Source organism: Camponotus floridanus, unplaced genomic scaffold (assembly GCF_003227725.1).
Source record: "Camponotus floridanus strain SB8 unplaced genomic scaffold, Cflo_v7.5 scaffold2, whole genome shotgun sequence".
NCBI classification, from domain to species: Eukaryota; Metazoa; Arthropoda; class Insecta; order Hymenoptera; family Formicidae; genus Camponotus; species Camponotus floridanus.
The window spans coordinates 7311310-7329136 of NW_020229325.1; the positions used below are offsets into that span (position 1 = coordinate 7311310).

The window sequence follows — 17827 nt, forward strand, 5'->3', positions numbered from 1 at the left end:
TGGAATTGTTAATTTTGAAACTTGTCGATGAATTGACAAACGAAATATGACGATTATAAGACTAAAATGATGCTATATCATACATATATCAACACACATTTTTACAATTACAAATGCAACGCGAGACAAGAAATTTTTAAACATTTATATTGAGGATATAAATTGAGAGTAATTATATATTAATGTATAAATTTTTTTTATATTTACATTAAGCGCAAGCTTCGACGATATACTTGCAATATGTTTATAAGTTGAAATTTATGTGAAAGTTGTGATGATTAAAATGTATATATGCTACATTCGACGTTTTCACTCCTCGTATTAAAAATACTCTCGACTTTATTTCGACGCGCATGCAAGATTCGCTTTTAAATAGTAAATAATTGAGCAGAAATGCAGAATGATTTTCACGATATTACCACGATCGTTCGATTCGAAAACTCCTAAACCGAAGATGGTTGGGCGTAAAAAAAGGGCCAGTTTGAAACTGATTTTGGACGACCTCGTGCGGCAAAAGCGTGAGATTCCACGAATAAAGGTAACCAATCGATAAAATATACAAGACTAGTGAATAAAAATATAGTGACATTAGATAAAAAAATATTGACATAGGGATTAATCGAATTCGAAAACATCAAAAGAAGTATATCGATCTTTTAATAAATATCGATTAACCGCTCGAATATTATAAATTTAAAAGCGTTGCTAGGCAACGTTACCCTAAACATGATACACTTTTCGTGTATTTGTTCATTTCTATAAAAAAATTTATGTAGATTAAAATGTAGTGTATATCGATATATTTATCAACATCTTATAAAATATCTTATAAAATATTGTAAAATAATACCTAATGTATAAGAAATATAGCGAGTAGTGTTCACCAAAGTAAAATTTCTATAAAGCTACACTGTTTTTAACAATTATATAACCTTTCTGCTTCTTAATGCTAGCCTTATAAATTTTCACTCACGTTATTTAATTTATAAACTTGTGATACATCATGCCCTTATTCTCCAATAAATTTTCTCCTAAAAAAACACCGACTAGAAAGGCATCAGTTTTCTTAGCAAACAAAAACTTAAGTCCTAAAAGAATAGAAAAAGAACTCGGCCCTGAAGTAGGTCCTATACGTCTTCGTCTTGGAGACCAGGAAGCTGTTTTTGAGGCTGGCCTTTGGATTCCAGGTGAATAAGAATTTATCATTCATATAAATTTTACTCTATAGAAATTTGATCTTTTGCTGATTTTTTTGTGTATAAAAATGAATATTGTTTTAAAATCTAATAAACTTTGTTTTAGAATCAGGCAGGGTGGGAGGTACTTTCAAAGAGAATGAAAAATTAAAAAAAGAAGTAAGGCGATTGGAGGAAGAGAATAACTTGTTAAAACTAAAATTTGATGTACTATTAGATATGGTAACTCTTTTTACATTACGCTTCTTAAAGTTAGACAGCTGATATGTCTAAAATAAAAACTCATTTTTATACAAAATAATCTTATCAATATTATAGCAAAAATACAATATATCGACGATAAATGATATATGTAACACTGTATATTATTTTATAGTTAACGCAAACAACCGCCGAGGCTCATTTACAAAGAGAAGAATTGGAGAGATTAAAAAATAATTTTTCTCATAATAGGAGAGTTGTCACTTAGTTTCAAGCACTGGCATTTTACTAACAATTAAGGAAACAATGACTACAAAATAAGATCAATTAATTTAATTATTCATTTAAAGAGTCAAATTATATCTTTTAACTTTATATTTATAAGAGCCGTCAATTCAAGAAATGTCTCTGTTTGACACTGCTTTGTTATACTTTTATGCTTGTAACAACTTCAGTCTCATTATTATTTGTACATTATTTACAATTATAATATATTTATACAATATTGAAAAAAATTCGCTCATTAACGTCACATATTTTCTGGACATCTATTTCTTGTATGTCCTATAAAAAATAATTAATTATGTAAAAAAACAATATACGATTAAAGTATAATAATAGATATAATTGAAAGATTATAATAAAAGATTACTATTCTGAAAAAACTAATAAATTTGATAAAAAGATTAATTCTCTATACATTACCTTCAATTCCACAATTTCCACACTTTCTCTTACCGCCAGTGAGTCTAGGTTTTTTAGGAGCACTACCTTTTTGAGGGATTCTGCTACTTTGATTTCTTCCTTTATTTGTAGTGAAATTATTCCAATCTGTATTTCCATGATTATCGACATCATTTTCGTCTGCCCACTTGAAAAAGTTGCAAGTGGAGTTCATACCTTTTGGACATCCATAAAATTGTCGCCCCTTATTGGGACCGTCTTTCTGAACCGTTAATCTAATAATTAAATTAATATCTTTAGCAAAGTAAAGAAACTATCTAATATTTATTATCGATATTAATTCAGATTTCAACTTATCAAATTTAAATGCATTTTATTAATTATCGATATTAATTGAATCCAACTGATAGAATTTTTCCGAGAGGGTTTACTTACTTTCGAGCAGGCTGATTACATTGGCATACAATCGTATCGTTCGTTGATGAATTTCCCCAATCATTGTTAGAGGTATTGGTAGTGCGAGAAAAATGACCAGCATTAACATTGTTTCTATCTAGATTAGATACTCGATTCGAATGTTGGCTCGCTACATCATCTCTAGATTCAGTGCTATCAGATGCCCACAAGAAAAAATCGCAGCCGCTACCTTGCGGTTTAGCACATTTGTAAAACAAACGTCCTGGAATTACAAAAATATTATTATTTAAAATGATTTACGCTACAAAAATTTATACGCCTTCCAAAATAGCTATCGCTTACCTTTATTTGGTCCTTCTTTTCTTACTGTTAATTGAATCGCTATCTCGTGACAGTTGCACATAATCTCTGCATTATTATCAATATTACCCCATACACTAGTTTTATTATCTACATTGCGAGCATTTCTGGGCGCAGATTGATCCGATAAACTATTAAAATTATGTGTATTAATCCAAGAAGTAGAATTTTCTCTATTATTTGATATTGTCGTACTTTCACGAATGGTATTCGGCCTATTTGGTTGAGAAACATTAAAACTATTTTGTGCCTGTCTCCTATTTGTGCCGATTGAGTCAATATTGTTATTTTGAACAGATCTTATATTATTAGAAACCGATTGTTGTTGTTGAGACGTATATTGGGATGTACTTGAAGATGTAGAAGTCAAGCTTGATGTATTTCTTGTATTGTTATGAACAATATTTGTTCTTTCAGTTTGCCTGATACAATCCTGCTTTATGTTTAATATTTCATTAAATGCGTTATCACAGCCTATGCACGTTGTATATGAGGTACCATATAAAGGTAGCACATTTCTGACTAATGTAAATTTCAATTTGTGAATATTTCCTGTGCACTGAAAATATGAATCATGTATGAAGTATTAATTTATTTATAAACTATACACACATATTCATGCGAGATATTGCCATTGAAGATATAATTTATTTACCTGATTACATATTTCATTTAAAATCTCTACATCTTTTACAGCTTCTGGGAACCAGATCACATTGAGACATGTTGGATATCCCATACAACTAATATATTTTCCTTTGCCTTGCTTTCTTTCTTTCAAAACCATGTTCGATCCACATTTTGGACATTTAAAAATAGCGACGTCTGTGACTAAAGGAAATTGTATTTGTTCACTTTGAGTTGGTCTCTCATCAAGATACTGTGCTAAAGCATCATCTATTAGATTAGCGCGTTCCATTGCTACTTTGAACACTTCGCGATATGTGTCGATTTGATTTTGTAACACTTCATTCGGATCTTTTCGACGCTCGCAAATCCTACGATAATAATTGTGTATCATGAAAGTAAATTTTTTTGTGTATCACATTTTAAAGCATGGGAAAGAAAAGAAAGAAAGAATTAATTATGCACAGAGTTATTAATCGCCTTACAATTTTAAATCGTTTTCTAGACTTGCACGCAAATGCGGTTTAGACATTTGGAATCCCATATTGTCATATCCCATGACCAAACCAATTCCCAACTTGCCCGGCATGAAATGTTGACTATCTGTTAAGCCTACGTATTGCCTGGATTTAATAGTGTCAATGTGATCGGCGTGAGTGGCGTCTGTGCCAATGCCGTGTTTGTCCATCAGCGCGATCAATTCGGCTTCAGTCAGCAAGTTCGGCGCTGAAGTTTTTTCTTCCACCATATCTATGCTAGTCGGTCTGAAAACTTGTCTTTGCTCATAAGAATGAATCTGCTTATTGTTCCATTTATCATATATATATACATCAAGATAATTTTTTGCTATGATTTCGAGGCCGTTAGTCGTGAATTTTTCTCCCGCTATATCAATCTCTACTGTTGTTTCACGGCCTTCTGCATTTTTTGATAAACAAGCTAGAAAATGTCGAACTATAAATTCGTAGACTCTTGCTTCGTTTCCTGTCAAGTTACAATTAATACAATTAATAACACGATCGATTTAATATTGAATAGAAGAAGAAATATCTTGACAAACCTTGCAAACTGTCTGTGTATTTTGTGGGATGAATAGGAGGATGTGCTTGATCAGATTTCTTTCCTTGTCTGGGAGTTATCCCAGATTCCAATAAACCTCGTGCAAAGTCACCCCATGCCTCATGATTTACTTGTTGCTCTACTAATGGTACCAGATTTAATTCTTTTGGAAATATATTAGTTTCAGTGCGCGGGTAACTAATAAAACCTTGAGTATACAATTTCTCTGCTATTCTCATTGTTTCCTTTGCATTTAAGCGTAATTTACGAGAGCCCTGCTTCTCTAATTCCTGAAAAGTAATGATTTTTTAACTGATATATCACTGATACAAAATAATAAACTTTTCTCTTCCAATATAATAATACAATTACTTACAATGGTATCTAAGGGTAGAGGCCTCCATTTACTTTTTGGTTTGCACATTACTTTTTCCACTGTAGCTTCCGGCCGCTCCAAACACATGTCCAAAAAAATCTGACAAGGCATCTTCTCGAACAATCTTACTCTAGCCCATCTGAATTCTACTGCTATTTCATTGCGATCATCTATCACTTTTATCTTCCAGTATGGCTCGGACTTGAATCGATCAATAGCTAAAAATCTTTCAACTACAAATCCAAGTGTGGGAAATTGACAGCTTCCATAACTGATAAGCATATCTCCAAGAGTATTGGGAAACACTTTCTGCAATCTTAAAGTCTGAAATCTTGTAAATGCAGCACCTATCAACATGTTAAAAACTCATATGTAGAGATTATAATCATATTATGAATCCAATTAACAATATAATCTTAATTAACAGAATCAGTACCAATTCTTAAATCTAATTCGCTTCTTACGTCTACGGCATCGCTTGTCGCCTTATCTGGTTCCCCCAAAGTTGACAGAGCTCTTTCAATTGACTGTTTTGTAATCTCTGAGAATTTTGCCCTGAAATGTAATAAGCTTGTAACTATCACAAATATATGAAAAAACATGTTTCTAATTACCTGTATACACGGATATTTGGCTTGACTGTCTGACAGACCTGTATAATCTCAAAACCTATATTTTCTCCTTCTCTATCACAATCTGTCCAAATAATTAATGCATTGCAAGATTTTATTTCTCGCTCCAAAGTTTTTTTAATCTTTATGTAATTTTCTTCCGAACACTGTTTGGATACCGGAGCATCAAATAAGCTAAGTGGATGACAGCCTTGCCATTTACGATACGCTCCTGTGAATTCGTAGCCTAATAAGTGGCCAGATACAGATGTCATCACCATTTGACAGTTTTGGTTCCATAATTGTACATTAAATTCAAAAATTTTATTATATACAGATAAGCCTTCTCTCTATAAAGAAACAGAAACAATGAATAATGTATTTCTCATCTAATACATTTATGAATAAATATAATTAAATGATAAATAAAAAGTTATATACAAACAGTGTAATTAAATATTCTACAAAGGACATACTGTGTAATAGATAATTATTTACCTTTCTGCTTGTACCATGTGATAAATGAGCAGCGATACTCTTAGCAGCATCATGTTTCTCAGCAACATTGAGAACTTTCATGTTAAACTTTGAACAATATCGGTTTATCGAATAAGAGACATTTGTAAATTTCCACAAATTACTTTTGGCGGCTGTGCTTTTAAGTGTGAGATTATAAAATATTGTACAATTTAATACGATATTATGCAATTTGGGGAAAGCCATAACATAATTTTCGACATTGCCGGTAATTTTTAGTTGAAAATTTATAGATGAAATTATTTAAACGTTTAACTTAAAAATATGTGTAACAACAATGCTAATAATCAAATTTCTTATTTAATTGAAATAGATACTAAAATATATCTGTGAGGAAAATAAACGTCTTCCCGACGACAGCTCAAAAAAATTCGCTCCAAAAAATTAGACTTTCCTGAATTATGCAGGCTGGTAGTATCTGGTAAACCTCCTGCCACTCCTAAAACTGCATGTGTATCACCGAGTTGAAACGACAAATTTGTTAAACGCACTGATTGGTTATCCCAATAGGAATTTTAGGAATTTTTTTATTAAAACCAATCAGTGGCTGTAGTGAAAAAACGTTAAAAATGTATCGAAGTTTTGCATTAACCAATGGCCGCATTCAGCGGACTCAACCGCTAAGTAGCAATCGAATATGATTGGTCTCTACTTTCAGGTCCGACCAATCAGCGTCGAGTTACATCGGAAAATCTAGTAATGTTGCCCAACTGTTGAGTCCGCTAAATGTGGCCAATCAGAATAAAGAAAATTTTATTCTCTTTGTCCTGATTGGTCAATCGAACTGATTTAATGCTTCGGAACAGGGAGCTTCCCGTTTGACCACGTTGCGATTGACCACAGCCAATTATATCGACCTGTGCCTAGGGTAACCAGCAACGATTAACCAATCAGAGAGTCCTATTTTGAATTGGCCAATTGGCGACGTGGGGCAATCGGGGGCAATCGGGTGCCACCCTTCGAAATTTACTATATTCAAGAACCCGCACTGCTTCTCAGAGACTTTTGCATTTCGCAGGTTTCGAGACATGTCGAACGGAAAATAGAAAGAACTGGAAAGTAGCAGTAGACATTTTTCGATATTTTGCATAATAATTTTCGATGTGTTTTTATTCCAGTACACGTAAGTATGGAGAGATCACATTGCGTTAATAACGACAAGCAAAAATCTTCGGCCGAAAGATTAACACGTGTGTCGGATAAATGCGATCTCTATTTTGTAAATCATACGTTTTTTCTACGACACATGACCCAACAATTTACAAAAAATAGCTTCGTAATATCGGATATGATTTGTAATTGCTAATGACGATTCCGTTACAATTTGTAATTGTTAATTCGCTCGATGATTATACATATTGTTTCCTATATAAAAATTTTAGATGTGTCATTAAACAATTATGTCATAGAGCGTTTGTCTTTTGTTCACCTTAAAATTGCAGACGCAAATACGCAATATAACTGTTACTGAACTCTTATATACAGATATGATTTAAAGTTTTACGTTATATCATTGTAATAAATTACTTCTCTCATAGTTCTAATTCGACTTTTGAATTCATTTTTCTTTTCATGTGCAAATATGACTACCCCACATACATTTGTTTTTTAATATCCTTTTTCAAATTTAAATTTCCATTTGAAAAATGGGGAAAATATGCTTGTTTTATAAATAATTAGTTAATGTCATGCCTCATTTTATTTGAACCTCTTTTGAAATATCGCAAGATAGAATATCACAATTATACTATACTCTTTACACTTATGGTAGATACAATCATCTGCACAAGAATATATGAATTTATATCTTACATATTTTGTTTTCAGCGATAAAGGGTCAGTTCTGACTTCCTCTTTGTGGTACATGTTTCTCATCTAACCAAACATGACGGAGGACATGTTGGGTGCGGATATTTGCAGGGTCTGTCGATCCGAAGGCCTTGCAGACAGACCTTTATTTCATCCATGCATTTGCACGGGTAGTATTAAATGGATACATCAAGAATGTCTGGTTCAATGGATGCGTTACTCACGTAAAGAATACTGCGAACTTTGTGGCTACCGCTTTTCATTTACACCTATATATAGTCCAGACATGCCACGCCGTTTACCGTTAAGAGATGTCGTAGGTGGTTTATTTTCAAGTATTGTCACTGCTGTCAAGTATTGGTTACATTACACGCTAGTGGCAATTGCATGGCTAGGAATTGTTCCTCTAACAGCGTGCCGCACATATAGAGCTCTTTTTAGCGGTCCGCTTGATTTAGTTCGAGTAAGTAATAAATGTGTCTAAATTAATCTTGATATTTCTAATAGAAGAAAAATTTATAAGCTGTGCTATGATTTATTTTTTGCAGATAATGTCGTTACCGATGGATATGCTCTCCACTGAAAATATTTCATCGGATGTATTTCACGGTTGTTTTGTAGTTACCTGCACCTTATTTGCGTTTATCGGTTTAGTATGGCTACGCGAACAAATTTTACACGCGGGTGGACCTGACTGGCTCGAGAGAGACAATGTACAGTTGCCCCCAGTTGATAATCCGCCGCAAGCAAACGCACAACAGCCACAACAGCCTCAAGAACAACGTGCTATGCCTCAAGAAGTTCAGGAAAACAATAATGTCCCTCCTTTTGTTGACCCACCTATTCCACAAGAGGGAGAGTTACATAACGAAGGTATTCCACAATAAATATGATTTTTCATATTTCTGAGAGTGACAAGAACATAATAGATTGATTGTATTTGTTTCTACAACACATTGTCTAGTTCTTTTTATTTAAATTGGATCGTTTTAGATCAGCGTCCTGCATACCCAGAAGTGGCAGAAAACTTAGCCAATAATCCACGAATCGGTGAACCCGAAGATTTGAGAGATGTACAAGCACCAATTCCTCCTGCACCACCTCTTCCAGAACTCAACCTCCAGAGAATCAGAGACGAACTTGGTGCAGATGGTGCACAAATAAATGCTGTAGGTGGTGTGCACGTACTTTGGGAAGCACCGAGAGAACAAGCACAGGGTGAAGCTGAGGAAGCCAATTGGAATCCTATGGAGTGGGATAGACCTGCTGAGGAATTAACATGGGAACGTCTCTTAGGATTGGACGGGTCTCTCGTCTTTCTCGAACATGTCTTCTGGGTTGTATCCCTAAATACATTATTTATCATGGTGAGTTTATTGTTTCATAAAGATGGTGTTCTCTTTTAGTTTTTTTTTACTTATAATATATATGTATTTATATTTTTTTTGCAGGTATTTGCTTTTTGCCCGTATCATATTGGTCATTTTACTATAGCGGGTTTAGGATTACAAGAACACGCGGCGGCGTCACACTTTGAAGGCTTGGTGACAACATTATGCGGTTACTGTGTTATTGGAGTTTGTCTAGTGGTCCTCCATACTCTTGCTGCTCTCTTAGGCTTTCAGCGTTCCCAGCGAATCTTAGGGCTTTGTTATGTTATCGTCAAAGTCTCTTTACTCTCCGTCGTGGAGATTGGCGTACTTCCATTAGTTTGTGGTTGGTGGTTGGATATTTGTTCGTTGGCAATGTTCGACGCCACCCTTCGAGATCGAGAGTCCTCATTTAGACTCGCTCCCGGCACGTCTATGTTCATTCATTGGCTGGTGGGAATGGTCTACATATATTATTTTGCATCGTTTATTCTTCTCTTACGCGAAGTTTTGCGACCCGGAGTTCTCTGGTTCCTGCGAAATCTGAACGATCCTGATTTCTCTCCTATACAAGAGATGATACATCTTCCCATCCTGCGACACGTACGGCGATTAGTCGCGTCCGCGATCATATTTGGCACGGCGATTTTACTCATGTTGTGGCTGCCTGTAAAAATTCTGCGATGGGCTTGGCCAGGATTTTTGCCCTACACTGTGACCGTACAAAGCGAAGCTCAGGTAATAAAAATATAATAGCAATTATATTAAGTCATCTTAATTGTTGTTTTATAACAGCTATTCTATATGCAGAGCATATGCATAAATTAAATAATTAAGTGTATATACATATATAATTTATGATTCTTTAAATTGTAGGTCAGCGAACTTTCATTGGAACTGCTTCTACTACAAGTGATCCTTCCCGCGCTATTAGAACAATCGCATACACGTACATGGTTAAAGGCTCTAGTGAGAGCGTGGTGTCGCGTAGTAGCATGGATGCTGGATCTGCAGTCGTACTTGTTGCGTGATCAGACGGACGATCCGGGATTAGCGGTCATCGAAGAACCACAACATCCGGACTTGGGCGCTGCGCATCAAGCATTATTGCAGCGAGAGGGACCTACAGGATTTCAGCCTTACACCAGGCCACGATGGTTTCCCGCACGATTGGTCGGGCTTTTGTTCTGCGTTTGCGTGTCTCTCGTGATCGCTAGTTTAATCGCTATGACGCTACCCGTATGGCTTGGACGTAGAGTAATGGCGTTATGGATGGTAGGGGCACCTGCTCCATCGCCGCCTGTTTTACCACCTGCAGTGACCGGTTCCGGTAAGTCGTTTACAAATTCGTTTCCGATATTATTCCTTTTTATACAGTAATTTTTTATAACAAATGTATAAAGAAGATATTCAGCGAAAATATACATATTTTCGGTGATTTTCATTACATTGCTTTTATTATTTTACTTTTAGATGGTGGTGAGACTGTAGGCTCTCTTTCCGGAAGAGTACACGAAGTATATACAGTAGCATGTGGAACGTACGTCTGTTGGGCCGCGGCACGAGGTTTAGCGCTGGCCTTCTCTTGGTTACCTCGTGGTCGCAGAGCAATTATAGATCGAATTAAACACTGGGCGATATTGGGTGTGAAAGCCTCGGTGGCATTCGTATTACTTGTCGGTGTCATACCACTTTTATTTGGTCTTCTTCTCGAATTAGTGGTGGTAGTTCCATTGCGTGTTCCGTTGGAGCAAAATCCTATCCTGTTCATCTGGCAAGATTGGGCTCTGGGCGTATTGTATACGAAGATTGCTACTGCTGTCACGATGATGGGGCCCGATTGGCGAATACGTCTCGCTATTGAACGAGCATACAATGATGGCATAAGAGAAATGGATCTAAAATTTGTCGTCAAGGAATTGGCAGCTCCCGTCATATGTTGCTTTGGCCTTGCCCTTGCAGTTCCTTACGCCGTGGCCTATGGAATAGTTCCGCTTTTTGTGACCAATCTGCAAACTCAGATCCTCATTGCCAGACGTTTATATCCTTTTCTTCTTTTAGTGAATCTGGTCTGTGTAGTGATCTATTTTCAGATACGCCAATTCAAGAAGCTGTACGAGCATATTAAGAACGACAAGTATCTCGTAGGACAAAGGCTCGTCAACTACGAACATCGTAACAAATCGCAACAACAATCTCAAAGGTCAAGCTAACAACATCAGTAATATTATACAAAACATTATGGTGAAAGATGAATTCTAGGATTAGCTTCGTGTACATTCTGTAACAACTACTTACTGATCAATCGTTTATATTATAGTCACGATTTTATTTTTAATATTATAATTTATTTATGTAAAGCGATACTGAATAAATCAAAAAGACTGTTATCCAGTGTATCGCTCCTCATTTTGATACTTTACAGTTTTAATATCGTGCGAATTTCAATTATTTTATATGATAATTTTTATCTTGATTAATAAATAATGAGTGCGGTTTTGATCGCATTTATAAAAAGAACAACTTATGGTTAGATTTAAAATAAAAATAGGGATTGTGAACATACCATTTTTTCTTTAATAGATAGTTCAATATTCTGATATAGTAGCATACCTATTCTGTAATTACTCGGTAATAACATAATAAGTATCATTATCGTTAACATGTTATTAGATGTGTAATATGTAAGCGCATAAAACATATAACAATAATGATATTAGAAAGTTGGGGAATTACAGAATAAACATAATATAAAATAACGTTACAAACATAAGAGAGTGTACAAAATATAATGAAACAAGCTCTCAAGAACTTCAGAGCTTGAATTAAAAAAAAAGAAATGTATGAAAGTATATTGTAATCATTGTGTTATATGTATGTACTATAGTAATGTAGGATATAACATCTCAATCTTATGTTGATAAAATTTATATAAGTTTGTGCATAGACACATTATACATATAAACTAGCCAAGCATATAAGAAAAATTTATTTGTATACATTTCATGGAATCAAAAATATTTTTTTTACAAGCTTAAATACTCCTGAAAATTGAAGTTTTGTATATATAAGTTATATTACAATACTTTTTACATTGTTCATGTGTGAAAATTATTCAAGTATTTATATGCGAGTTACATGTGAATATTCTATGATACGGTATGTACATACACGTCATATTTACAATAAACTAATATTTTATGACAAGCTGATATACAGTGTGCGATATAAACACATCTTAATTTACAAGAGGATGGAATAAAATAGTATATTTTTATAAAAAAAAATGCATAAGCTCCTTATCAGTCATATTTGCATATTCTATAAAAATTCATAATTTGTTAAAAATTCTAAATCATTTAATAATCACTTAATTGTAATGTCTTATTAATTATAATATGTAGATATATGTGTAACATAGTAAAAAAAAAAAAAATATTTTAATCTCATTACTCATTAGAAGGATCACATCATAAAAGTTGAACGTATATTTTATTTAAAAATTTATGATTGTTAAGAATAAATTGTTTTATGCACATTTTTTACAAATGTGTATTTATCACATTGAATCCAATATTTTTCAATAATTATTTTTTTATATCAAATATTAAAAAATTAATTATTAGCGTTAAATGTATAATTAATTTAATATTTGCCATTAAAAGGACTACATATATATATATGCATATACATATATGTACATATATATATATATATATGTATATGTATATATATATATATATATATATATATATATATATATATAATAATTATTATTATTAATGAAATAATGGATCCTTTTTCAGTGATAATATTTCATAACATATTAGAATAATAGTAATAAGAAATATCTTTGATAAAGATGAATACGGTACTTATTTTTAATAGTTGATCTAAAATTTATCTTGTGATTCTGAATGTAGTGACAATCATGAATTTTTACATTTTCTGTGCTTTTCATATTTTAAATGTATAATTATATATATATATAATCTGTGATCCTCTAAATTCGTTAATTTAGTATAAATTTTGATACATACATTAGACACCTCACTTTATATATACATTATTAGAAAATTCATCGTCATATAATAATTTTATCACATGACGTAAATATCATGTAATTAATGATAAAATCAATTTTAAAAAATTATGTAAAAATATGTATAAATTTTCGTCTGTTACTATAGCGGTGGTAAAAGAGTCGCTTTTAAACGCAATTCTTCTTTAATTTTCTCTACTCGTACATGTACCAAACTAAATAAATTGATTACCTAAAAATATTAGATGGTATATTTTAATGATTGCATTAATTACATTAATAGTTTAAACAAAATATTATAAAGTCATACCTGTGCAGTAGAAGACTGTTCTTTCCAACTAACAATTATAGTTGGTACATATTCCATTAAATACTTCACTGTGGCAGTATGTTCTATTTCTTTAAGATCTACTCTTAATTTTATGCCAATATCACAGAGAATAACTTCTATTCCCTCTTCCTTCACATACAATACAATAGCTGAAGCATCAAAACCATCTGCAAGGCCTACCATATGAGCAAAGAATAATTCTGTACTTTGTTCTTGCACTAGTTTTGCACTATACTTCTTTGCATTGCAATTGGCTGCAATCCTGTTGCAAGTTGAGAATAAAATTTGTTAAAGTAAACTGTATGCAATTCTTCTCTACTGTCATGTTGTATTATAAACATACTTTGAACACAACTTAGTTGTCCATTTCTCTGATAAGGATTTATTTTCTATTGCTGCATGAAGCAAACGATGAACTACACAGTCAGAATATCTACGAATAGGAGAGGTAAAGTGTGTGTAAAGAGGCACATTTAACGCATAATGTCTCAAGTCTTGCAATGAAGAAATGGTGGATGAACATATGTATTCTGCACGCTACAATTTTCAATGTTTTAAAATTATTATATATTCTTTCTATTTCTTTAATTATATAAGAATAGAATAAATTATATAAGAGTATGATATTTATGATACATAGATAAAATATAAAAAATATTAATGTAAAAATTTTTACCATCATAGTCTTTGAACACAGATTTATAATGACCGTCATAATATATTTCATAGAATTATTAACTGAAATAGCATTATATTCTGGATCGTAATGACGGATACTGGCTTGTAAGCTTTTTGCTGTTTCACCATTCAAATGAATTCCATATTTTCGCAATGTATCACAAACTGTATTAAGAGAATATTTGGATGGATCTTTATGAATACGTAATAAAGCCATCTCCGGAATTGCAGTATACAATTTTGTAGCGACTGTTACGTTTGCTAGCAGCATAAATTCTTCTACAAGGCTGAAACAATATGCATAATTTAAATAATTAAAAACATTTTCTTTCTATACATACATATATATATATATATATATATATATATATATATATATATATATATATAACGTAATATGAACATAATTTCATAAGTTAATGAAAATATAAATAAGTGGAAACTGCACCTGTTACTATCTTTTCTTTCCTCCAAATGATAATTTACAGGTATTGGAATTCCCTGTTCTTGACTAAGTGTAGTATCTGTACAAATCTGTAATTTTGGTTGGTCTAATCTGAGTGCACCATTATCAAATCGTTTATTTCGCAATTGATTAGATAATTTAAATAAATTATTCACTACATTGGACAATGATGACACTGTGTAATTTCCTTTTATGTTGAGAGAATTTTGGAATTGAGTTTTTTCTGGATTTTCAATCATGGCTTGAGCCATGTCATAAGACAGTTGACAACATGACCTTATTATAGTCTTTGCAAAATGATGTTTCACAATTTCAGCATCTGATGTCATTTCCCAAATTACAGAAAAAGCTAATCTATCTTTACCAGCTGATAAAGAACAAATTTGGCAGAGCTTTTCAGGTAGCATGTGGTAAGTGGTGTGTGGCAAATAAATGCTGGTAGCTCGTTTAGAAACTTCCATATCTAATGGAGAAGAAAATTTTAAATAGTGTGTAACATCCGATATATGCACTCCAACCTGAAATTAATAAAATATGTACATAAATATCTAAATATCTAAAGCACAATGCATCTAGTATCAATTAATATTTTCTACATGTTATGTGTAAATTTAATAAATGCTACAATTACTTCATAATTTCCATTGTCTAAGACTTTACAAGAAATGGCATCATCCAAATCAATAGCTGTTGCAGGATCTATTGTGAAAACACATTCGTGTCTCCAATCTTCCCTATCCTTCATATCATCATCCGTTAAAATATAATCACTACCTGGAAGTTCTTCTAATAACTCTTCTCGATATGGTAATACATCTAAATTATGTTCAAGTATTATTGCCTGTAATTCGGCTTCTATTTCGCCAACTTTACCAACCACCGAAAGAATTCGTCTGCATATATAGTACAAATTTATATTATAAGAATAATAGAAACTATCAATATAAATATTTGTACACTATGATATAAAAAATTTTCAAATTTGCTTAATGCGAACCTACCCTGATGCATATATCTGTTCCCAAGAATCAATACTAACAAGAAACATCACATTCTTATAAAGATCAGGTTGGCTATGGTATAAGACTGGTATCGATTCAGGAACTACTAATGGTATTCTTTGATCTTTTGGATAAAGCAGCATAAAAGAATCTTTTTTCCTCAAACATCCAATTGCTCTTCTCGAATGTACTTTTTCTAATATACAAATGACTTTACCAGTTTTTTGTATTTGTCCATCGGGAAATTTATGCCAATATTTTTCAGGATTTATATGTGCCACAACTAAATCTCCATCAAAAGCACGATTTCTGTTGTAGGTACCAATAATTAACAAATCACGCTCTCCTTCATTTTCCATACGTAAGTAAGCATATTTAGAGGAAGTAGGATTCACACGAAGGTTCCCTTTTACATATTGTACATTGTCAGAAGTTTGCTTTTTCAAAATTTTTTTCATCTTTGATACAGATATATAATCTGAAAATATTTGCTTTGTTTTCACCATTTTTTGAGCATTCTTTCTTCCTTTTACTGTATTGTTTTTTATTATTTCCTTGCTCTTACAACTTTCCTTGTCCTGACAATATTCTTTTGATACATTATCCATACTGGATTCATTTATTACTGGATTCATTATAGATTTTTCCATCTTATTTTTCTTCCAACATTTCAATTTATCACGTATATTGGCCTAACAGAAAATTATTTGTTTTCATAACTGAAGTTTTACAGAAGTTTATTATAGGATATATATCAAAAAAAGACAGAGATAGGAGAAATACTAAACTGTTACATATATTATACAAAATATTTGTATAAGCAAGAAAATATTTGTCAAGTAAAATATTTGTCAAAAGTAAACAAATTTTCTATACATATACCCAACCTGATTTATAATTAAATGGTTCTTGGTTTTCAATTCGTTGTCAGTAGACATCAAAGTACTATTGTCTTTTCTTTTGTCTTTCATACTAGTGTTTTTACTCTGTGCAATATTAAGTCGATTTGTAGTCTTTACAATTTTTAATTTAGGATTCAAAGATATTTGCGACACATCTCCATGTTGTATAAAATCTTTTGTATTATCTTGTGAGAAATTCAATGCGTCTTGTACTTTTTCACTTGTCAAAATCTTATGGTTCTTTGTACGTTTCCATGTCATCATTTGAATATTGGGAGAGACTTTGAATTTATCCGCAAATTGTGCAGTAAGTTCCACTAATTCATCATTTAGAGTAACAAATATTCCATCCTTCAAGGAATCTGACACAGTTTTTTGCACACTATATTTTTGTTTATTCTTGTACAATGCAATAATGCGTTTTTTACAATGAAATGAAAGACGCTCTTTTTTTACTTTGTCAGCTTTCAATGTCGAATATCTAGGCATGATGATGTGGAGCGGTCAGCAATAACAATGATATAAAAATTACAGCTGCACCTACGAAATTTAATTTCAAAAAGATTATAATCAACAGATGCATATATTAAAGTGAGCACAAGTAAAATTTCTGAAATCAAAGGAATATTTTTCAGTTAAAAAGCAAATACTAGCACGTGTACCTGTGTCTACGTGTTATCTATAATAAATCACGTTAAAAAAAATAAATTCACATATATATACACAAGGAACAGTCCGAGGAAATTTGGATTAGATCGAAATAAAATATCATTTTGGCCATTCTCATGAATCGAAAGAAAGTTATCCCTTTTCACGTTGCGATAAGGCACTAAATATATGAGTATTCTATACTCCGCCATTTTTAATCCATCTCCCCACCCCATATAATCTCACTAACCTATCTACTATAATCTTAGCTTAGCGACGAGGCGAGTGACACGAGAAACAAGGAGGGGGAATGGATTAAAAATGGCGGAGTATAGAATACCTGTATATTTAGTGCTCTAGTTGCGATTGATCACAGCCAATTATATCGACCTGTAGGGAGCGTCCCGTTTGACCACGTTGCGATTGACCACAGCCAATTATATCGACCTGTGCCTAGGGTAACCAGCAACGATTAACCAATCAGAGAGTCCTATTTTGAATTGGCCAATTGG

General features: G+C 32.6%; 4 protein-coding genes across 5 annotated transcripts; 2 read left to right on the forward strand and 2 right to left on the reverse strand.

Moving 5' to 3' along the window:
• Positions 1 to 894: 894 nt before the first annotated feature.
• Positions 895 to 1768, forward strand: LOC105249078 (protein chibby homolog 1). The gene is made up of 3 exons (XM_011254273.3): positions 895 to 1187; positions 1303 to 1418; positions 1573 to 1768. The coding sequence occupies exons 1-3, from the start codon at positions 1004 to 1006 to the stop codon at positions 1663 to 1665; spliced, it is 393 nt and encodes a 130-aa protein (XP_011252575.1). The 5' UTR covers positions 895 to 1003; the 3' UTR covers positions 1666 to 1768.
• Positions 1769 to 1781: 13 nt separating this feature from the next.
• LOC105249079 (DNA topoisomerase 3-alpha) lies at positions 1782 to 6490 on the reverse strand. The gene is made up of 11 exons (XM_011254274.3): positions 6030 to 6490; positions 5535 to 5881; positions 5357 to 5475; positions 4921 to 5267; positions 4546 to 4834; positions 3971 to 4469; positions 3514 to 3856; positions 2841 to 3417; positions 2517 to 2760; positions 2103 to 2356; positions 1782 to 1961 (listed from the first exon to the last, which is right to left on the reverse strand). The coding sequence occupies exons 1-11, from the start codon at positions 6252 to 6254 to the stop codon at positions 1927 to 1929; spliced, it is 3279 nt and encodes a 1092-aa protein (XP_011252576.1). The 5' UTR covers positions 6255 to 6490; the 3' UTR covers positions 1782 to 1926.
• Positions 6491 to 7091: 601 nt separating this feature from the next.
• On the forward strand, positions 7092 to 11637 carry LOC105249077 (E3 ubiquitin-protein ligase MARCH6). Its single transcript, XM_011254272.3, has 7 exons — positions 7092 to 7191; positions 7896 to 8340; positions 8426 to 8750; positions 8871 to 9244; positions 9329 to 9985; positions 10124 to 10577; positions 10721 to 11637. The coding sequence occupies exons 2-7, from the start codon at positions 7954 to 7956 to the stop codon at positions 11458 to 11460; spliced, it is 2937 nt and encodes a 978-aa protein (XP_011252574.1). The 5' UTR covers positions 7092 to 7191; positions 7896 to 7953; the 3' UTR covers positions 11461 to 11637.
• A 1747-nt stretch (positions 11638 to 13384) lies between these two features.
• LOC105249076 (DIS3-like exonuclease 2) lies at positions 13385 to 17558 on the reverse strand. Of its 2 annotated transcripts, XM_011254270.3 has the most exons (9): positions 17330 to 17558; positions 16653 to 17207; positions 15766 to 16457; positions 15396 to 15657; positions 14747 to 15282; positions 14297 to 14585; positions 13964 to 14157; positions 13600 to 13882; positions 13385 to 13521 (listed from the first exon to the last, which is right to left on the reverse strand). In XM_011254270.3, exons 2-9 carry the CDS (start codon positions 17154 to 17156, stop codon positions 13432 to 13434), a joined length of 2850 nt encoding a protein of 949 aa, XP_011252572.2. In that variant the 5' UTR covers positions 17157 to 17207; positions 17330 to 17558; the 3' UTR covers positions 13385 to 13431. The 2 variants fall into 2 exon arrangements, with proteins under 2 accessions (XP_011252572.2, XP_011252573.2); XM_011254271.2 differs by lacking the exons at positions 13385 to 13521; positions 13600 to 13882 and having other exon boundaries at positions 13964 to 14053.
• Between the last annotated feature and the right edge of the window lie 269 nt (positions 17559 to 17827).